Raw genomic sequence first — 22,819 nt, 5'->3', positions numbered from 1 at the left:
ACCAGATCGTTAGCGACTTGCTGCCTTTGCTCGCTGCTATTGATTGGTGTGTTTGTCAAATCCTATATCCAGAAAAACACGAAGTTTTCGAAAATAGAATAAATCTTCCAAACTTACAAATATTCTCAGCTTTTAACGATTAAATAACTAGTGACGAAACGTTAAAATATATTTAGCATAGCAATATACGACAACTTTTTCACCAGTGCTTCGTAGTTTTATGTCCCGAGTATGTTCAATTAACGTGTAACCAAAACTTTGCTTGTACTAAATAAAACTGCAAACCACAAAAAGACGTACCTCAATACTGCTATTGCAGGATGAAAGCCAAAGTGGTGCCTCCCATTCCGCTAAAGTAGAGCAAGATCGGGTACCGAAGGGTTTTCCCTCTGAAAAGAAACGGTTTTTAGATGGTACTTCCAGGGCCGGATTAATATAGTAGCAGATGTAGCAGCTGCTATGGGCCCCGCGCTTCACAAGGCCCTGCGCTTGGTGAGCAAAACATTTTTTTTGATTTGCGCCAACACTTGACTGCCTCTTTAAATGCAATTTTTAAACACGTTTTTAAGTGCAATAAAGATCCGAGGCCCACCTGATTCACAGTTGCTCTAACATTTTAATAACACAATTTTTAATTAACGTTTTGTGCGGCCCGCATAACCTTTCTAAGTTTGGTTTTGGCCCGCGACTAGAAAAGGGTTGCCAACCCCTGCATTAGACTTTTATTGTTTAGATTTTTATAATATAGAACAAATCTATAAATATTCAATTAGCCTTCTACCCGTTCATTATTTTTTTGTACATTAAATCAATCTGCTACATGCCTCGCACTTAATTAATCCGGCACTGGGTACTGGCGTCATAAAACCTTTTTTAAATATTTAACAACCTTGAAAATTGGTGAAAGCTTCTCTGGGGGAAATGAAAGTTATCTTCAACGACGTTACGTTGACCCAGTACATATGTTTAAACAAAAGATTAATGGCCTTATATGTTTTTTTTATTATTGGGTTTGTTGGAATGCAAATAAACTAATGAATAAATCGGTGTTGAAGAGTTGAATACGCAACAGTCTGCAGACTATAATGCGAAGCGTATCCCAAAATCGGAATTTATTCAGTATTTACAGCTATAAAAATGAAAATTTATTAATTAAAACGTCATCAACTAAACTAAACCGAAACTAGTTACCTAAAGTAAAGAAGTGTAAACAATGAGTATACCGTTCGGTGTGTTTTCCCCACAAACGGTTGTCGACGAGTTTGTAAAACCGGCAGAGGTCCTCGGAAACACCACAGACACCGTGACGTCATACGGGTATACCTCAGTGATCGTTTTGCAGTGTTCTAGAAATTATTCGTGAAAAAGAAAATTTAACCTTTTTTTAAAAACAGAATTTTGTAGATAAATGGATATTGCTATGATTTTTAAATATTTAAGCACAAGCAGACCTGCTTGGTATGAGCTGGTCATTGTGGGAGTAAATGTTGTCAATGGTGTTGTGTAGATTGCCACTGCAAACACAAATAAAAGTAATGATTTATATGGAGTTCGACTGCAATGTTGACCTGATGACAGCTTATAAAAACATTTCAAACATATTACGATGTTGTTTTTTTACCTGTACTTGGCATACTAGCATCTCTTTCAACCGTTGTTGTATATCGATCCGTCCCATTTTCGCCCGATCCAGCGGTAGACGCTTAAGAAGAAAATTTTAAATGGTAATCTGTTAATAATAAAATACCGCAAAGATCCCACCCACTTGTTTGCCCGGAAGTGGGACTGAAGTAAACTTCCAGAAAAAGCAAAGCAATTTTCCAACCTAAAATATAAACGGGTAGGCTATACTGTCACATCGTTCACAAATAAGTGGCTATTTTTTAAAACTAAACCTTATAAAATAACTAAAGGCCCATTTTCTAAAAGAATATATTGGGACAATGTCAGACTGTTAAAAAAAGATCGTAAAGCTACTGCAGAATCCAGACAGTTACTACCGAAAAAGCAACAAAGTAGGCGAAACGTAACAAAAGGGATGTTACTGAAAACCAAACAAATTATTCTCATATAAGACAGCTTGTTCAAGGCCTATACGCCACGTATATACTTGCGCATTACGTAGTCGATTTGCACTTTGTTTAACTTCAGTAGAAGGTTTTTTTTTTAATATAATGTTTTATATTATTGACTATATTAAATTAAAATACGACTAGAACTTTATCACGTTCCATTTAACAATTGACCCAAAAATCCCCATGTATAACTCAATTAGTTTACGTAATACTATGGCACTTTAGCATTTAAAACCCTAATGTGGTTCCTGAGAGTTAGTCTACTGTAACTTACACCAAACGATGTTAAAGTTAAATATACACTTTGTATACAAACTTTCACTCACCTACACAACACATTTCAGAGTTGAATTGTAACATATCTAAAACCAAACGTGCCTTTATCAACCAACCAGTTGGAGTCCAAGCTTTATTTCATTATAAGGCTTATCTTTTATGTTTCGTTACTTTGCCACGTTGACCCAGTTACAAACACAATTGGATCAACTACAAACAAATGAAAATACAATGAAAACACAATTTAAATTATTGTCTGTCCTACATATGTTTTATTTATCACCATCGGATCCTAAGGCTTTGGACATATATAACTGAGCGCAATCACTAAAAAGTTTGTCGCAGTTCATCGACTGCTTAATTTTCTCTAATACGTATCGTATACCACAGGTGAGCAAAGGGAAAAAGACCAGGCGCGCTTCTCTTGGAAGTTCCCTATGGAAAGCAAACATCCTTAGCAAACGCTGAAACTGATTTATTTCGCTACTTTACAAATAGAGCACCTACAGTGGGCCTACCTGCGAGAGACAAGTGTAGATATATATGTACAGAAATATTTAAAAATCGCAAAATGAAAATATTACTTAAAAAACGCAAAAGAAATACTTAAAAAACGCAAATGAAAATACCTATCTACAAAGTCGGACTAAAAATAGATACATATTAGTGATATAAATAGTTATACATCGACATAAAGTGACCCAGAATATCATGAGTTTAACCTATAAGCAGGGTTACTTATCCACCCCATAAATTTAGCTACGGACCGCGCATGTCTAAAAAAAAGTCGCGCCCCTTCATGTCGTTTAGCAACTGGTTCTCCAAATGTCGCCATAGCACATAAAATAACCCTTGCCCCTTTTGGCAATGCAAGTAATATTCCAGTAGCTCCCGTACGTTTTAGACCGACTCACTTTCGTACAAAGCGTTTTCTTTTCATGTCTTTGATTGCTTGTTTGTTTTCCGAGGCAACGATTCACTATGAAATGCACAAATTTAAAACAGAACTGAATTCTAGGCTAAATACCCTCCAAAAACAAATAGACCAAAAATTCACGGCTACTGAACTCCAGATCCAAAGCATGGCTTCTTCCTTACAACAAACAAGTTTTGCAGTTGAAGATTTACACGACGGGACAGAAGCACTCGCCCGCGACTTGCGAAACTTTGAACAAATGCAACTTTCCGAAGACCGTCAATTACTCCGCCTAATACAACAAAACCGTCTCCTTGGGCTACAAAACCAACGTGAGCAACTTGAGGCGTCTCAAATTTCTCTCGCCACTTCCACCGCTGAACGTGATTTGCTCCGTGCCTGCCTTCGTTCACTACACACCCTTGGAAACCTCACCCGGGATAACACTTCGGTTTATTCCTTCACCTTATCAAAAGGCATTCTAAGACTTTCTCGCCTTGCAAAAATTGAGTCTATGGAAGCCTCCAACACTTCCGATACGAACTTCACCGGAATAAGCGCGATCCTTCACCGACAAGACACAAACATCTCTAAGACACTTGAAGAAGACATCGCACGTCTCGACAACACAAGTATGAATCTAACGTTCACCTTTCGTCCTTTGGTATTCACTGAGGATAGCCACCTATTCAACTTCTCGCATGACGATTTTTTTGCCGATGCTGGTGCAGGACTCAACTCAATCGAAGGCGTCCTTGACACAGGACTAAACGACGTAAGGGACGTCGTTGACAACACAGAAGATGACGCCACCGGACTTTTAGGCCAACCCCTTTTAATGGTTGCAATCATCGGAAGTTCGGCGCTAGCAGCATTTTTACTTCTCATCGGCGGATGCTACGCATGGAATCGTTTTCGTCACAGTCAAGACAATGGCAAACACCGACAAGGAATTGCGTTATCAACTCTCTAAAAAGGGGGGAAGCATGTTGCGGTCTTGCAACATCTTTAGCCGTTAGTAATTACTTAAGGAATACTAAATTAACACATTCAGTACCCAATGGGTTTTAAACATTCGTGAATTTCATAGGCGCCGGTTACCACGATATTACCTCGCGAATCTGTGTATGACTATAGCATGTGAGGTCACGCGAGGATTGTGAAATTTAAGCAAAATGTTTTGATTATGTTTCGTTATTGTTTCAGTAGTGATAAGTTTTTGTTCGAGAATGTTATAGATTGTTAGCGTTTTGTCTTTTTGCATTGATGCGGTTTTGAAGATATATTCTATGATAGGTAAAGTGTTATGTAAAATTATTTGATTAGTTGTTGATTGTTCAGTCGCTAATGTATGTAAATTATCGTTATTTGCAAGCTCGTTGTTGTGTGAATAATTAATAATGCTAATTACCTTTTTTGGTATTTTCGAGAATCAGGCAGATATTCTTACTAAGGCAGAACATTAGCGCTAAGATACAAATAATCAGAGCTCACGCTAAATTTTTGTTACAAGTCGTAAAAGTTACCATAATGTGTTTTTTATTCTAAGATTTGTGCTTATTTTTGGTTGCAGTGTCATAGATATACTAATATGCTTATTTCTAAGAAACGTGCAAACTACCATACTTCTATACTAGAAACACATATGTTTGTGTGTGTCTTTCATTGATTGATACGGACTGATGAACCCCCAGTGTGAAGTTGCTTGTACTAACAAAATGTGCAAGTATTTGGCGTCTCGACTCGCTCCTCTCTGAGCCTGCATAGCTCAGTTGGTAGAGCGACGGTCCCGGCTTGACCGGAGGTCGTGAGTTCGAACCTCACTGCAGGCCAGTTGTTTTTCTGGCTTGCTCTGCTTGCATCATAGATCGACAGATTCGGCGAGTCTGCGATGGCTTTTCAGTGTACTATTGATACGGAAGCCGTAATCGTTGGTCATAAAGCCACTTCCGAGGGGCTAGATCACAGATGTTATTAAACACATATGTTTGTGTGTGTCTTTCATTCTTTCTATACTAGACTACTACAATGCACTTTCTAGAAAAAACAATCACAATCCATTGTTATTATAATAATTATGTATTGTAAAGCATGGTTGTTATAATCTGGGTCAAAGATCTTGGTAAATGTAATTAAATGAAGTTTCTCACTTCTCCGTCAAAGTGAAAGAATTAATATTTTGAACACTTTTATAAACCAAAATAAGACAAGTACATTACTCTAAGCACCTTTCTTAGACATCAGCAAATTAGTGTTTTCTAAGACACTACACCCAAAAATCAGCACAAATCTTAGAAATGAGCACGGGATAGCAACCCTTCCTATAGGCAAGGCATGTCGGATTGTTGGTATAGGTGCCCGCTATTTGTATTTGTTGGATGGAAACAAGAAGAAAGAGATCAGAATTCGATTTAGAAATAATTACCGCTATACGATGATAAAGAGATTAATGAAATGCATAATCAAGTCTCAAATTTTACTCCTGAATCAAACACAAAATAATAATTTGTTCAGGGTATTTTTTGTGTTATTTTTGTGGTGGTTATTAGGAACGCTATAATGATAGAATTTGGTTTATTTTTCGCGAATTTAGTAGGGTATTTGAAATTATTTGCGAAATTAGTAAAATAAACCTATTTCCAACATGATGGTATTAATCGATTTTTTTAGGAAATATACTTTGGGCCAAGTAATCGCGCGAAGCTGTATTGCCACACAGAAAGCAGTAAGAGAATCGCACAACACGCGTTTAAATAGTTTATTCTCATCTTTTACTTCTGTGAACTATTCTTTATGTTCTATTTTTAAAGGTTTGACTTTGGTGGCCGCTAAGAAATTTTAAGACACCGAAACAACTGTACTAACTGCCAATTCTCTGCTATATAATGTCAGAAGTAGGGTAGCCTATATTATATTTCGAGAGGCCGTCGTAAAAATATAAATTATATGATGGTGAAAAAAATCCCGTGAAACTTTAAAGTCTGATATGACTAGGCCTACCATATGTCCTCGTTTAGGAGGATTTGTCCTCTTTTCTCAAGAAAACTGAATGCTCAAAAGTGCCCAAAGGACGCTCAAAAATGCCCCTGTCCTCTTTTTTCGCATTTCGAGCTAGTTGCTTATATTTTTAACAAGACTTTTAGGCGAGACATTGAATTTATTTCCAAAAAAATACCGAATGAGTTTGTTAGGCCTAGCCTATTATCAGTGTTACTCTATGTTCTTATTTTTTACAGAAGCTTATCTAGTTAGTCTATAACAGCGGTTCAACCGGGGGACCGGGGGACGCGGGTCTTAACCGGGGGACGAGGAACGGCGCCAAGCATTTCTTACGATGGCGCGAGCTCTAAGTTGATATTTTTTTGCAATGATTCTAATGGTTTCGTTTGGGTTGTACACCACTCCTACAGCGCTGTACAAACTCTATTTTTGCCAACTTTAATATTGAAACTTTTTTGAATCTTTGGTTTTCTTCCTTTGTTCACTTTTTTAGCATGAAGTCTCTTTGAGTTCTATTGCATGTTTTCATATCATATAAGGCAGTGTTGCTTAATCAGGTGTATAGTTCACCCCAGGGTAAATATATTTTTTGCAGGGGTGAACCAACTAAAAGGGGTGAATCGTCAGAAATGGATGATAGCTTGCGAGCAGGGCGGACATTCCGGGTATTTAACCTGTTTAGTGAACAGGTGAGAAAGAAACAACCTAAGTAATTTTGTGCTATTACATATAGATGAGATAGTTTTAACATATTATGAGACAAAGGTAAATAAAATCTGTAGTTCGATGCTAGGGGTGAACAAAACTAAAAAAGTTTAAGATGCACCGATCTAAGGTGTAACGGCTCTATTTAAAAACAATTTGCTATATTATATATACGATAAAAGTCATCCATCGTTCGAACTATTTTTTAATCATATTTTATATAAGATAACAGGCTAGCAACAGGGGGCACAACTTTTTTGCGCAAATCGATAATGTTTTTACAATATTGCCGTTGTATTGTGTGTCGTCACATGAAACACGATAATGCGATATGTTTAATTTTTGCGCTTGACATTTTTATTTGCGCTCGACATCACATCCTTACAACTGTAAAATAAATGCCCTCACAACAGGTTTGTCAAAATCAGCTCGAGCACGAGCAATTTGTTGTGTGTCCAACGAGAAAAGACTCCTAAATTTACCGTTTAGCACCAATTCAACCAAATAAACTTAATTTTTTTGCGCTTTGCGACCGAAAACAATCTTCACTATTTTCAAGTTGTCTCAGTGATATTTAATTGAAAATGCCAAATTGCGTTTCGTAGAGGGGCGCAAGGCATTGGAAAATTACCAATGGGACGCGGCTGAAAAAGGGTTAAGAACACCTGGTCTATCGCATACAGGTAGTTCTCAGCAGATGCTTTCATTTTTCTTTTTATTCTTTAAATTTAGATAACCATAAAGCAAACTAAGCTATAAATTGTAATGCCAAAGAGGAAAACTCTGTTTACTGATGAGCTATCCTTGTTTCAAAAAAGGACGTATTAATTTCGAAGCTGAATGCATTGCTTGTAGATATGGCACAGTTTTCTCAAACGCAACCACAATTCTACTTTTCGATTTACTTTATTGTCCAAACAAAATATTGAATCAATGGTACAAACTGATGTTGTCGTAATGATTACTTTTAACTTGAAATATTAGAAGCAATGATAATTGCTGATTATTTACATTATTTTACATAATAAAGCCACGTCTGTCTCGTATTATGAAGTTATAAGTTAATGTGTTACGCTATAGTTTAGTGGTTCTCAACCTTTTTAGCTTAGGTACCGGTAAAATTTCCGAACAAATTTTGCGGACCGGTGGACCTTCAAAAATCAAAATCAACCCGAAATGGAATTACGACAAAAGTATGCAACTAGAAAGAAAAGAATGGAAACTTCAATTTATGATCAATTTGCTGCTGTCTTTTTGATATCATACGTGTTGTGCGTGGTTTTATTGAAATTTTACACGAAGGGGTCTTAAAGCTTAAGACTTAATCGGGAAAAAAACGAAAAGGTCATGTTGTAGCCTACTTTTAAATAGTTGGGCACAACACTTGCAGCATTGTGACGTACAATAAAGTCCAAAGTAGGCCATTAACTCTTTGTTACGTTTCATTTTTTTGACAAGATAGTGTAGACCAGTGTTTCTTAAAGTGGTGAATGGTTCACCCTAGGGTGAATAAAATTTTTGCAGGGGTGAACCAACCAAAAGGGGTGAATAAGGGTGAACGAAAGTTTAAATAAGTACAACCTATAGTCACTAGTGAACAACTTTCTGAAGTAAATCGACTAAAACCTGTTGTTTTTTGGTGTTTTTTTTGCTTATTGTAATAGTTAAGTTGGTTTGCACTGAGTGTAAGAGTTAGGCCTACCATATTTCGTCTCTTCTAGAAGGATTTGCCCCCTTTTCTTGAGAAAACTGAATGGTCCTCCGAGGACGCTCAAAAATGCCCAAATGTCCTCTATTTTCGTATTTCGAGTTAGTTGCTTATACTTTTAACAAGACTTTTAGGCGAGAAGTTGTATTATTTCCAAAAATACTTAAGCCATGAAAGATGCTGAATTGCTGGTTTAAAAAGAGTTTGTAGGGGGGCTCCAAGCAATCCGTGGGGGGGCGAGCTCTAAGTTAATATTTAAATTTGTTGCTATGATTCTAATGGTATCGTTTTCGTTTTGGTTGTACACCACTTCTACAGCGCTGTACAAACTCTGTTTTGCCAACTTTAACATTAAAATTACCAAAAAAAAAATTTGCGAATATTCTGTTATCTAATTTGTTTACTTTGTTGAGCACAAAGTCTCTTTGGGTGCCATTCCATGTTTTCATATCATCGAATGTATAACGGCCCTATTAAATTATAATTTTTCTAACTTATAGTTAAACGATAAAAGTCATCCACCGTTGGAACTATTTTTTATCCATATTTTATATAATTGAATAACAGGCTAGCAACAGGGGGACGAAATGTTTTGCGAAAAGCCTCCTGATTTGACAGTTTAGCATCAATTCAACCAATTAAATCCAATTTTTTTTTTTATAAACAACAGCAGCGTGTAAAAATCTTGTTCGATTTCGAATTAAATTGGGCAATCTATAGGGCCGTTTAAAAATTGCCGCGATCGGTTATGAACAGGATGTCAGCAATAGGTTATACCATCTAGATCAGTGGTTCCCAAACTTTTTTGTCCGTGGCCCGTTTTTTTCTCATAAAACAGTTTGTGGCCCACAATGTGCCGTTACTTTTTTGTATTTCCAATTTACACCTACATATAGTCGGACAATTAATTCACAGTAAGTACATTGATTCTTACAACATTCAAATAATTCATTTTTAGTTCCCGCTCATTTTTAGATTGTAATTAAATATCTCGATGGCAATTAAACTGAATTTAAAGTAACTTGCTGTGTTAACTGCGTAGCGAAATAAACATATGTCGTGAGATTTTGCCTTTCTACGTAGGCTTATATAGTTTCCAAATAGCCAAAATAATGGCCTCGTTCCTATCATAGTTTGAAATATAACAGATTTTTTCGTAAAGCATAACATAGTTAGTTGCAATATTTCCAAATAGCTCTATGGCCCAAGGAAATAGTCTTGTGGACCACTGCTGGGCCATGGCCCACAGTTTGGGAATCACTGATCTAGATCTAGGTTTTTTGAGTTTATATAGGTTTTTTGATAAATAAATGCTTTACGGAAGCTTTCTGTCTCCAGAATAATTTAAGTATTAGATATTAATTACATGTAAAAAAATAAGTGATAACATTTTAACTATTTTTTAAGTTAAAATTGTATTTCACTGTCGTAAAAACTCGTACTAAACATCAATGTAGCCTACTGGCACTCCACAGTCATAGTTTGAATGTGGTGGCAGGATTGCTAAAATCAGGAATAAAGTCCACTTTTTGCGCAACGATTTTTATTTTCTTTAGAAATACTTCCTTATGAGATATTTAACTATTTTCCTTACGTTTATCTATCATAATTTTAAGCTAAATATACTGCTCGTCATTGTGCTTTAAAAATATTTTTTTGGTCGCCAAATTACTTTCGCAACAGGACTAAAAAAGTTTAGTTTAAGGAAAATAAACAGTATATAAAATCATTCAAAGATGTGTGGTTAGAAAATAAACTTTAAACAATATACCTAAAAGAAGCACTGAGCTACATAATAATATTCGTTATGTAATGTATAGGGCGGGTCTATACTAAGCTAATTAATATTCTGAAGCCAGTGATGGCGAAAAAATTGGAAGTACTTTACTCATAAGTTTCTAGGTTTATTTTTTCTACCTGTCGACGATCAATGTAATACGCACGCAAAACGGACGTCAGCGGATTAGGAGACAGCCTTGAACCAAGTGGTTACAAGATACTGACCCTCGTAGTTTGCATTAAAAGTTTAAAAGCGAGAAACTTTAAGATAAAATATTAAATACGTATTCTAGTTTAATCCGCAAAATCGGTTATATTTTTAATGGAAATTCAGGTTTTTGTAAAAATGTTCTCTGGCAACCCTGGTTATGAATATTAATAATGATGATTGCCGATTGAACTTGAACCACTTTTCCAAGAATAAATTATGGCATGCTGTAACGTTGGAAAGGTGTGATAAATGTCCTAAGGATCCCAGCTGGGGGCAGTGAGCAATATCGAATAATTTTAGCCGGATGTCGCTGATCAAACAATCACGATATTGCGCCTATGAAGTTATAAATATGAATTTTTTAAACTTAAATTTTTTTTCAAATCTTATTTCTGTGACAAGATAGGCTAAACTAGACAAAAGAAGCGTGTAAAATTCTTGTTCGATTCTGATTGGAATTGGTCAGTCTGGAGCCGCTAATAAAACGCCGCGATAGAGATTAAAATCGAGCCGTCTATATATTCTAGACCAGTGTCAAGATTGCCGCCATCGGTTATGGATATCCGTTATTCACGCTTCAACCCCTTTCCCCCACTAAACTTTTAGAAAGTTTTATATCATTTTGAAAGTAATTTTTATCCGTATTTGTTAGTGAAAAAGGAAAATAAACATAGCTACGTTTAATTTTTTTACTGGTCTATATTTTGTAAATTTATAAAAAAAATTAAATTCAATAAAAAAGTAATATTCAATATTATTATTCGCCGTAAAGATCAAAATAAAAAAGTCTTCCCAGGTTGAAACTAGATTTTTTTGTGTAGTGCCGATATAAACCTTTCCAGCGATACATCGCTTGCTATAAATTTGCTGGGAAGTAAGGGTTCAAATCGACGATAACCGACATTAATATTCATATAATATCGCAAAACTGTTTCCCTATAGTACGCTCAATATAAATCACAATCGAACGAAACTTTCGCACGCTCTTTTGTAAGGCGTAGTTTGGCAAAGGGCGTTAAAAGTATCTGCCAGAAATTTTAGCTGACTAGCCTTTGGTGTGTCCAACCCTGTGCACAACGTAGATCCCCGCCAACGGTACCACATTGTTCTGACCAAACTAAGCCCAAATCAGTCGTGAAAATAGCAAACATGAATTTTAAGAATTTAAACAAAAAAATCACGAACCAAATTTCACAGTTACTAATCTACACACGTGTGTAATTTTAATGTCAGTTTACAAAGGGTTCAGGTTGGTATTTGTATTACTGGGGACTGGGGAGTAGCCACCTGAATAATAGGAGGGGGGAAATTAACTTTTTTTTTACCTTTCACGTTTTAATGACAGTTACTTTTTAAAGAATCGATTAACTTTTAGAAATCGAAATTATTCCCTCCAGATTTTTTTTTCACTTTTTAACATGCTTTGGGGACCTTGCTATCTTTAATTGGTGTACCTGGTATTACATAATAATATTACATCTTGTTTACCTATATCACCTTTATTTCAAACAAATTATTAGGTTTTTACTCATTTTGGGTAATTCAGATTGTTTTAACAAAAATAATTCATAAGGCAGTCTTTGTTACTTTTTCTTTTTCTGAGAGTTTTTGTTTTGCATTTTCAACTAAAGGCATCAGTTTATTTTCCGCTGCCAGAATTCTAAGCATCTCGATTATAAATGGGAGGTAGTTGTGCTTCCGCCTTGTGTTTTCAACCTTGAACTTGTGTCTTTTATCATTCTCTTGTTGAATTAATTCACGACATTGTGTCATCTCTGTTTGAATGTACTCCATTTGTTGCTTTGGATCTGTTTCTAAACACAATATATATATATATAGCTAAGTTAAGGCTTCAAATATTCTCATTAAAAAGTGGGAAAACAACTTTTAACTGGTTATGTGTCAAAATAAAACCTGGTTGGTTTAAAACACAAATAACAGTATATTTAAAGTTTGAAAAAGAAGGCTATTTTTCTTAACCTTTTATAAATAATGTAAAAATAAAATTTAAAAACCAAAACAATATATAAAAATATATATATACCAACAATTACAGTTTTAACATTTATATCAAAAGTGAACTTAAATTTATACCAGTTTCATCAGTTTCCATCATTGTTTCTGAACTTTCTTCAAGTTGCTTCAAGTTTTTTGATAAGGAACCCAGTTCTTTTTCAAGAACTGCAATTCGATCTGCTACCACCGCCATTAGGTTGAAATGAATCTCTCCAGCTTTATAACTGCTGATCCGTTTCTGTATGACCATCCTATGTAAAAATGACATGGATAACTGTATCTTTATTGATGTTGAAATAAATAAAAAGTTTATCTGAAAAGTTTACAAGCTTTAAGTGTTATTAGCTTTTTAAGAGATAAAACTTAGCCTTCTTTGGCAACAGAAAACACACTGGGTATGGATTTAAAGCCTTAATTCTAGGATTTTGCAATAAGAGTAAGACATGCTATTTCCTTCCAGTAGACTTAAAAGACCTGGTTAAAATTTCACCTAAAACATTATTTTAATGTGCTTCAATAGTATTTAAAAATAAAGCCTAAAATACTTGCAAACTCTTGAATACTGTTTTAAAATGCCTTGATTTAAATAATTATTTTGGCCAAAGTTGCTTGCTTGTGATTTAATTAAAATCATTTTTCATATGAAAATGGGTTATTTATCTTAAAATCTTGAGAAAAAGATGCATTTTTATTAGTTTTGTTTTGATGTTTGCTATGCAAAATATGGGTTGCATTAGTATCAATTGATCAATTTTGGAGGTTTAACACTACTTTTAATATAAATGACTTGTGATGACAATAACTTGTGACCGGTACTTGACTTGGGCCTAATTTATTTTGAAATAACTTGCTTACAATACTACCTATCACTATATTTTGCGTATCACACTTCAAGTAGAGGCTTGCTTTAAATGCATAAAATACATTACTAACCTTACAGTTTTAATCCAGTCATCAGCTGAAATTGCACCATGATCAATAGGGCCAGACTTTAAACCATCCAACTCATAAAGTCGACCTTCAATTGGAACATACCCAACAAAATGGTAGGAATCCTCACTTTTGGCAGACTTTTCATCATACTCAAACACCTGTTGCCTTGCATAGCTATTGTGAACCTGTCGAATCAGCTTTGAATTACTCAATGCTAATCCTTTCATCATTGAATCAAACGTCATTGTAAAGTCCCGGAATTCTTGGAGTGTGCTTCCGAGTTTGACATCCTCATTAGTCGAATTCAACAAAATGTTTATTATCGCCTGGGTGGCACAGGCATTGCTTATTACTTGTTTTGCAAAAAATATCTTATCCAGACGACTATCTTGAACAATATCTCCTTGAGGTTGGTCCTCTTGAATGCATTTAAATAAAAATACCAGTCCAAAAACAGGCTTCAATTGTTGAAAACTTTCTGCATCCAATGAAAAAATTTCTTCAACTTGAACTCCCTCCACGCCGAAATCCTTAATTAGAGCGGTAAAGACACCAGGATCACTTTCTATTAAACACCATTCGCCAGCAGGTTCCATATTATGATAAAGTCTATCCTACATAAGACGTAATCGTTCTCTATTACCACAATCTGCAGCAAAACGATTTTTTTTCATAACGTGGTTGCAACGGTCAAACAAAATTAATAAATTATTTTAAAAGATAATAATACTTGACCCACCCTAACCAAAATAGTGTTTGTTGTGGTAGGATTCTAGACCAGCGCCGACCACTTTCCTGGTGTTGAATATGAAGCTATAGTTACGGAATTTCGTCTTGTAAAATGAACATTATTTAATAATATTTAGGATTTGCTACACGAGTAAAAATCAAGGTTCTTTTGTCGATACTTTTGTTGCGTTGCTCAACACCTGCCTACAGGTTCAGGCGATGCAGAATATTAATATGCAATATGTTTATGTTTGTTTTAATCTACGTTTTAAATTCTTCTATGTGTTGTAATGTAACTTGTAAGCCTTCTCTTTTCGCCCCGCAAAACCCAACACGCGTGACATAAAATTATTTGCGTACTCTATGTAATGAACGCTGTGGTTGAATAAGCATATATCACGTGTGATAATAAAAGTTAGTTAGGGAAGTGTACCGAAGACTTGGAATTGAACTTCAAATCATATTTTAGTACAATATTACTGGCGTCAGTGGCGTAAAGCTTTCAATTGCCGTATACTGATTTGGACGCTTCCCATTCAATAGTTTAACAATGAAATCGACGTTTGTTGACAATGCAACAATATGAAGAAACGAAGATAGATTTTGTTTGTCAATATTGCAACCTTGAAGTGACTTGTTCATATTTTGGACGAAAACCACCTGGTTGCAAAAACTATTTGTGAGTAAGCCGTTACCAGTGATTGATCCCGCGTTATTTATACTGTTAACACATACCGCAATTTAATGTCTAATAGCTATCATTTTTTTGATTGTTGTACCAGTCATTGAAACTTGGGCGCTCTTTCACTATTGTACGTAAAAAGTTATGCAAAAAAAAATAATAATACCGCATACCACAACGCATATTGTTTGGGTGGGTCAAGTAATATTATGTTTATTATTAATAATAACTTGACCCACCCTCAACCAAACTCTAACCCGTACCCTAACCCAAACAATATGCGTTGTGGTATGCGGCATTTGAAGAAAATTTTATACTTATTGTATTAATGTCAATGAAATACTTATTGTCTTAATGTCAATGAATAAACAAATACTCAGCTAGATGTAACTTTTGCGACTACAATTAACACATAGTATTTTATACTAGATTACTGGAGGATGCTTATGTCATGGTTGATCCATTTCAAAGCAGAGAAAAGTTTTTAGTCATTGGAGCACATTGCGTTGATTGTAATGCAAAAGTGTGCATGGAGTGTAGTATATTTTATAGCAAACGGTAAGCTAAATACACCATTTATTATTATGGCAATAATTTAATAAAAAAGTGCATCCACATTGTACATTTCAGGTTCTGTAAAACGTGTGCAAGAAAACAAATAAACAAGTTCCCATTTCAAGTTCAAAAAGAAATCTAAATAGATCTACAGCGCTAAATCTATATAACAAAATATCGAATTATATATATTTATATATATGTAATAAAACATCGGATTTGTTTTCAAAAGAAAAAGTCATCTTCATCAATTTCCACACCCTCAAAGAGTCTATTAAAACATTTGTTTCCAGCTTGATTGTAATGCTTGTAAGGATTTTCTTTATCTAGTAAACGTATGCAAAGCCAGCAGAAGTATGCTCTGCATTTGTAGCATGTCATTTTGTTGCACCCATCAATTTTCTGCAGATTTTGTATATTGTATTGAGTTTTACATTTTAATTTTTTTTTAATAAATATTGGTTTGGATTACTTTTGTTATACCACTATATTCGTTATTTGAAACAAAATATCCTCCATTAATAAAAAGTCATACACTACCTCTATTTTAGCAGAACAGTTTGGACAAGGTTTAGAATTTGTCTCAAGCCACTGCTGTGTTTCAGATTCATCCAAAGCACTTTGTAATGCTTTTCTTCCATACCGTTTCTCCATTTCTAATCTTCTTTCACTGGAAGCATTTTTGTATTCAGCACAGAGTTTTTTAATTTCTCCTGCAAACATTCATAAAGAAGGAATAAACTATGTTTTATCTCAGGGGTGGGCAAAACTGCCCACCTACAGAAATCGGAAGTATAGTGGTCCTAATCAAATTATACCAAAATCTAGAAACAATTAAATGTAAGTTGCTTCCTGTAAGTGTTTATGTTATAGCCTTTTCTTGACCATGGATCCTTGTGAGCTCAAATGTACAATTTGTGCGAAATAAAGACATTAGGCAGTTTAACGTATTTACAATATAACCATTGTAACGCAAGTAACACCTTACAAAATCATGAATTTTAACAAGATAAACACCTTTCCATTTTTTTTTGTGTGTGTGCGGGGGGGAGGGTAAGTCTTTAATTTTAATCTAATTGACTGTATATACCAAACAAAACTTGTTATTTGCTTATTCAAAACAATTGCAAAATTTGTGAACAGAAGCTAAAAATTTCTCTAAAATGGTGTAGCAAAGTATGATAGTTCATGTTGCATAAGGTTAAATTATTATTTTAAGTACCAGATGTTGCTCTACAAGGTGTTACTCCATGATAAACCAACTTGCAATAGACACAAAATGCATAAGTACAGGAAGGACATTGTGCAAGGGTCTCATCTTGGTCAATAATTACAGGAGATTGACAATGTTGCAGAGGACAATAAATTAGATCTGTCATTGTATCCAGTGTGGTTTGAAGAAGCAGGCGCTCATACCTGGAATAGCTTTCTGCATCAACCAGTTGTTGAACCTGAATAAGCATTAGTAGTAAATATATTAATATATTAACAAATGTTAAAAGAGTGATTTAAATGTCTAATTTAACCTGGTTTGGTAAAGCTTGACTTGAACATTCTTCTTCTGGACAGGTTAAGCATTTCACATTTCCTTCTTTGATAAGCACGTCAAAATACGATGCTAGGCAAATCTTGCAGTATACATGATTGCAACCTACACCATGTGTATTATACAATGCATCAAGTTTTCACAAGAGTCCAAAAGTAAAACATTTTTCTTTTACCTTTAAATTGCATACATTTATTGCCATGTTTATCTTCAAAACAAACATTACAAGCAAAAACAGTATTATCAAAAACTTCTTCTTCTTTCTTTTTATTATACAGCAATAACATCATTAATATATTTGAAACTTTTTCTGATGTTTTGCTGAACATGTCTGTGGCATTTGTTTTCAGAGTATTGTTTTCTCTGTTTGTATTGGTTTCCTCCCCAATCATCAATACATTGTTCAACTTTAAACATGAAAATGTTTCCTCCATTAAAAACTGGTACCACTCATACAAAATAACAGAGCCTTGTTCTCTTTCCCAAATTTCTTGCAAAGCTTGTGTCAAGCAAAGAATCTGATAAAGATAGCATATAAATCATTATACTAGTATAGGTAAAAGCAATAAAAAAATGAGGTATACTAATACAGGCTGAAGCACCAAATATTTTACCTGCTTTTGTGAAAGCCATACACATGACAAAGTGAATTGTGGTTTTTCAACAGATGGGTAGTTGCATGGAAAAGAAAATTTTAATGTAATAGGAGGAAGAAACATCACTTCATGGACATTCAGTTCACTTGTACCAGAACTTGATGCTTGTTCTGCTAGTTTTACATAAATCTTCATTTCTGGCAACTGTGGGTGTGCTTTTATGTGTCCACTTTTGCCTTCGGTTTTAAAAATACCAACATCAAGAATGCTGTGCATTGCCAACAATTCATTCTCTTGTTCTTCTTTATCCATGTACGACTAAAGACAGTTGTAAACTAGCCAAAAGTCAATATAGATTAGACTTCAACCACATACTAAACACATTTTTTTTAGTTTTGCTGTAATTAAACTGAATCCGCCCCTGTTGTCCGTAGTGGTTTCACGTAGTGGGCATTTAATAACTCAGTCATAATAACTAAAAAAGGGCAAAGGCATTTTAGGCCGAAAGAATTATATTTGGCGCTGGTCTAGAATCCTACCACAACGCGCATTATTTGGGTTAGGTTGCGGGTTAGCGTTTGGGTTAAGGTGGGTCAAGTATTATTATTAAATAAAGAATATAATAATACTCGACCCACCCACACCCAAACGCTAACTCGCACCCTAACTCAAATTTTGTGCGTTGATTTCATAACTGTGGTAGGATTCTAGACCAGCGCCTTATATTTTGCTCACTTATTTACAACAGGACTCAAAACCAAAACGTGCACATTGTGCGCACAATGTGCACTTGCGATATGTGCACGGTTCGGTGCACATTCCAAGGTGCACATTGTGCGCACATTGTGCACTTGTGATATGTACGCAAACCGAAATGTGCACATTGTGCGCACAATGTGCACTTGCGATATGTGACGATTAAGTGCACATTGTGTACTATCGCTCAATGTGCAACTTACAATGTATCAGTGAACGTTATACAGAAAAATAAATAACTTCATATTAAACAATTTTTCCGATGATGTTTTTGTATGAAAAAGATCAAGTAATACATGTTATTTTTCGTGCCATTCTTTTTATTATGATATATTTTCTATTTGAGTTCGGATTTCCGATTATATGGAGTGGATTTATTATGCATGTTATTTTTCGATCGATTCTTTTTATAATTATTTTTTTTAATTGAGTCCCAATTGTATGGATTTTCGATTATATGGGTTAAATTTACCAAACAAATAAGTTAACAACTGGGTGTAACTAAACCTGCAAATTTAGCCTTAAAACCCGTAAAAGTATTTTTAAACGTTCATAATTTTTAACTACTCTGCATATGTGGGCATGGTTATGACGTCATTGGGTATCGGATTGTGATACTTTTTGTTCACGATTTTGGTTATCGGAAAAAATGTCACGTTTTGGGCACCCCTAACCAATTGCATGTTAATAGGACATTTTAAACGTAAGGCATCACTTCTTGTATTTAAAGATATATGTTTGACCATTTTTAATCTAATTCAACTACACTATTGGATTTTAATTTTGTTAACTTAGAAAAAAATTGGTTAGAATTAGTTGAACATTGAATAGCGATACGTCTGCTTAGGTTGTTTGTGTTTGTTTTTAAATGATCAATGAATTCTAAAAATAACTTTCGTAATTAGCGGCTCTATCGACCTCGTAATTGGCGGCTCTATCGAATTTGAAAAACTTCAACACAAAAGTTTATTTTATAAAAACAGAAAATTGAAGGCGTCACGGCACACATTTAGCACAAAAGCAATTAGGGAACAAAACAATACTCACTTCAGGGCGAAATACCAAAGATAAAAAGTTTGAAATGGTTGAATAGAAAAATTTTAAACGGAAAACTGCAGCAACAATATTTGCGAAATACTTTAAGCAAGATTATGAACGAAATACTATCGATAGGTAGGTAATATGAAAATGCGACAGAAACGAATTAAATATAACCTCAAATGACAAAGGAAAATAAAATTATATGACTTTACAATTCAAAAATTATTCTTGCCTCTAACCAACGAAATTGCAAACCGTGCTCAAAATGCGTCCGATTCTCTCGGTATCCACCCGACGAATGACGATGCAACACAACGCCATCCAAAACGCAACCGCACACCAAGTTGTCACGCAGCGCTAGAAAAACTGAGACTTCGAAATTCACACAAAGTCCTATCCCTGAGGGAAAACCAAGTCGGTGGGTAGCTGACCCGAACGGCGATTCCTGCGGACAAACGCATTAGTCCGGAACAAAGGGTCTACAATAATAAAATTTGTGACAATCTGTATATCTTCTGGTAAGTAAGAAAAGTACAAATCCTACATCTGCCTGTCTGTCTGTTTTTATTTTTTAAGTTCGATAATAATAATCGGCTGCCGGACAAATAGCGCCTTACCATCACACGCTGTGAAAAAAGTGATCACGGAAAAAAGAGTGTGCAACTTTTTAGCCACCTTTGCCGCACCGGCACATTAAAAACACATCAAATTCAAGTGAGGTGCACATTAGATGCAGATTTAATGTACATTTGGCGCAAATATCGCAAGTGCACAATGTGCACCTTCAAATGTGCACTGAACCGTGCACATATCGCAAGTGCACATAGTGCGCACAATGTGCACCTTCGAATGCGGTGCACATATAACAAGTGCACATTGTGCGCACAATGTGCACATTTTGGTTCGTGCACATATAACAAGTGCACATTGTGCGCACAATGTGCACCTTCGAATGCGGTGCACATATAGCAAGTGCACATTGTGCGCACAATGTGCACATTTTGGTTTTGAGCCCGTCTCCTTATTTAGGTACTTCCTTGGGCTATTTACCCGTCTAATCAATTATTTTAAGCAGACTTAATCATTAAAATTACGCAATCTCGGGAAATTAATCTAATAACACCCAAACGCTAACCCAATTCGATGCATAATCACGTATGGGTGTAAGCGTAAAAGATCGATCCTGTTAAAGTTAAGGTATTGGTTAAATCATGTTAAATCAGGGAGTCGAACCGGAACTTCATGAACCGGTTTTGGGTCAATTTTATCCGAACCGTAACCGAACATGAACCGGATAAATAAAGTAAATCTCCCAGTAATTATTTGCCACCCGATCCGTTAGAAATTAGTGCATTTCTAAGCAAAAAGGTCTACGACAACACCCGATTCGTCGGCAAATTTGGCTTAGCCATGCCACAGCATACTGCATTTTTGTCGCAAAGATAAGCCAAAGGAATATGATTTCCTGATTCAAGGATCACGCCTGTTAGCATAGAAAGAGAAATGTCTGATTCCCGTTGGATGGGGACTTCCCTTTACCTTTTTGCGACTGAAACGCGGGAAAACGCGAATCTAGGCTAAAAGGCGCTTTTTTCAAGCAACATAATTTTATAAATTTTATTGGCGCTGGTCTAGAATCCTACCACGATTTTGCAGCTTGAAATTGCGCGGCTGTAATTCCTGTAATAACGTTATTTGAAAAATTAGCGCGACTGATAATACAAGAATGAAAACCGTTATCACGACGAAAGTTTTGCGCGTTTGAGCGATTTTTAGTGGCTGGCCGCATTATACGTTGATTTTACATGGAATGCGCGGCTATGACCACGGCTGAGCGGTCTTTGGGCGTGCGTGTGGGTGGGTTAAGTGTTGTTATATTCATTATTTAATTATTATACTTGACCCACCCTAACCCAAATAATGTGCGTTTTGGTAGGATTCTAGACCAGCCCAGTAATTTCTTGTACTTGTAGTGTAGGTTAGTTATAATGAAATGTAATAAATTGGCACAGAAGGGGCATGTGCAGGGTTTCTGTAGTTTATGTAATTGGCTGCCCTCTCAACAAACAACAGGGAAGCTCTTTTAACACTGTAGCTTTATGTGTTTTCTCATGGAAAGGTGCCATTAAGCGTACAAAATGGTAGCTTGCTATACAAACTTAGCAACGTTTAGGGGAAGTAGCAAATGTCTTGTTTACCCATTAGCCACAATGCAGTACATAAGCACCAGTCTGCTGTCTGAATTTCAGTGCACTTTACGCTGAGATCTCTGGCATACAGAAACAACTTTCAAGGTGTGCAATTATGTTTTTACACACCTTGTGTTGGAAATCCTACCACAAAAGCTTTTTTCAATATTTAAGCGTACAGTATACCAATTTAGAAGTTGGAAACTCCGGTTGTTGCAGTGCTAAAATAAAGCTACGTCTAAAATTTGTTGTCGTTTTATAACTGACATGCACAGGCTCAGTGGGAGCTGTTTGAAACATGACAATTAACACAGATGCCTGCTGCAATTTGTTGTTACATACAACTTTATTTGAAGGGGATCAACAGCCCATATACAACAAATAAAACAATTTACAATTTGTGACCAAGCCCTTCTGGAGCTGTGCTGACTAGGGTTCCTCTTGTTCCCAGATCTTTTCACTCCTGGGAAACAGGATTGAAAAATGAAAATCCTGATGAAAATATTTGTGCCCAATTTCATCATTATGATGTTTAAAACTATTTTATTTTAGCTCCAAACATTTAATTAATTCTCCCTGGTGCTGACCAACAACCCTAGTGCTGACCACTGATATTTTCACACATTATATACCAGGGGTGGCCAACACGCGCGAGCCGCATGCGACTCTTCACGCAGTTATATGCGGCTCTTACGTTCCTGTTGCACTTTTTTTTAAATATTTTGATTTCGTTTGGTTAAGCCAGTGGTTCTTAAGCTGGGGTCCACAAGATAATTTTCTGTGACCGCAAAGCACGTAACGTTACATAACACGACGCTCCCGAAGAAGGAAATTTTTTGTGCAACTTACTTTTCCAAACCAAGCTGATTAGTTTAGGTTATTGCTCGCTTTAAGTTGAATTGTCCATTGTGACGTCATGGTGTTGCGTTGCCGTTATGCTAATAAGAATTACGTTTTTACACTTTGCAGCACTGACACTGTGGGCTATACGGTCACGGTTTTAAAACTGTCCGTGATTTCTTCACTCAAATAAAGTGATTCGTACACAGCCGAGCTAATACCAAAGAAGCAAGTGCGCCGTCTCATTGATACCATTAAAAACAACG

General features: G+C 35.6%; 3 protein-coding genes across 4 annotated transcripts; 1 reads left to right on the top strand and 2 right to left on the bottom strand.

Moving 5' to 3' along the window:
- Positions 1–1,213: 1,213 nt before the first annotated feature.
- On the top strand, positions 1,214–4,240 carry LOC146160947 (uncharacterized). The gene is made up of 2 exons (XM_083385055.1): positions 1,214–1,317; positions 3,139–4,240. Exons 1-2 carry the CDS (start codon positions 1,214–1,216, stop codon positions 4,238–4,240), a joined length of 1,206 nt encoding a protein of 401 aa, XP_083241181.1.
- Positions 4,241–11,952: 7,712 nt separating this feature from the next.
- LOC146160946 (ubiquitin carboxyl-terminal hydrolase isozyme L5-like) lies at positions 11,953–14,264 on the bottom strand. 2 transcript variants are annotated; one of them, XM_083383459.1, is made up of 3 exons: positions 13,620–14,264; positions 12,765–12,937; positions 11,953–12,484 (listed from the first exon to the last, which is right to left on the bottom strand). In XM_083383459.1, the coding sequence occupies exons 1-3, from the start codon at positions 14,213–14,215 to the stop codon at positions 12,237–12,239; spliced, it is 1,017 nt and encodes a 338-aa protein (XP_083239585.1). In that variant the 5' UTR covers positions 14,216–14,264; the 3' UTR covers positions 11,953–12,236. The 2 variants fall into 2 exon arrangements, with proteins under 2 accessions (XP_083239585.1, XP_083239586.1); XM_083383460.1 differs by having other exon boundaries at positions 11,953–12,478.
- Positions 14,265–15,538: 1,274 nt separating this feature from the next.
- On the bottom strand, positions 15,539–18,233 carry LOC146160945 (E3 ubiquitin-protein ligase RNF14-like). The gene is made up of 6 exons (XM_083384184.1): positions 17,746–18,233; positions 17,307–17,649; positions 17,112–17,236; positions 16,808–17,036; positions 16,126–16,298; positions 15,539–15,987 (listed from the first exon to the last, which is right to left on the bottom strand). The coding sequence occupies exons 1-6, from the start codon at positions 18,037–18,039 to the stop codon at positions 15,811–15,813; spliced, it is 1,341 nt and encodes a 446-aa protein (XP_083240310.1). The 5' UTR covers positions 18,040–18,233; the 3' UTR covers positions 15,539–15,810.
- Between the last annotated feature and the right edge of the window lie 4,586 nt (positions 18,234–22,819).

Source organism: Ascidiella aspersa, chromosome 3 (assembly GCF_963924565.1).
Source record: "Ascidiella aspersa chromosome 3, kaAscAspe10.2, whole genome shotgun sequence".
In the NCBI taxonomy this organism is placed as follows: Eukaryota; Metazoa; Chordata; class Ascidiacea; order Phlebobranchia; family Ascidiidae; genus Ascidiella; species Ascidiella aspersa.
This window is presented reverse-complemented; position numbering and strand designations above follow the sequence as displayed.

Coding starts and splice junctions, on each gene's coding strand:
- LOC146160945 (XM_083384184.1), bottom strand. CDS start 18,039: ATGGATAAAGAAGAACAAGAGAATGAATTGTTGGCAATGCACAGCATT. Junction 17,037..17,111: donor GTCAAGCTTTACCAAACCAG/GTTAAATTAGAC, acceptor ATGCTTATTCAG/GTTCAACAACTGGTTGATGC. Junction 16,299..16,807: donor ACCTTGTAGAGCAACATCTG/GTACTTAAAATA, acceptor GAATGTTTGCAG/GAGAAATTAAAAAACTCTGT.
- LOC146160946 (XM_083383459.1), bottom strand. CDS start 14,215: ATGGAACCTGCTGGCGAATGGTGTTTAATAGAAAGTGATCCTGGTGTC. Junction 12,938..13,619: donor GACTGGATTAAAACTGTAAG/GTTAGTAATGTA, acceptor ATTTTTACATAG/GATGGTCATACAGAAACGGA. Junction 12,485..12,764: donor GATGGAAACTGATGAAACTG/GTATAAATTTAA, acceptor TATTGTGTTTAG/AAACAGATCCAAAGCAACAA.
- LOC146160947 (XM_083385055.1), top strand. CDS start 1,214: ATGAGTATACCGTTCGGTGTGTTTTCCCCACAAACGGTTGTCGACGAG. Junction 1,318..3,138: donor GACACCGTGACGTCATACGG/GTATACCTCAGT, acceptor TCTAAAAAAAAG/TCGCGCCCCTTCATGTCGTT.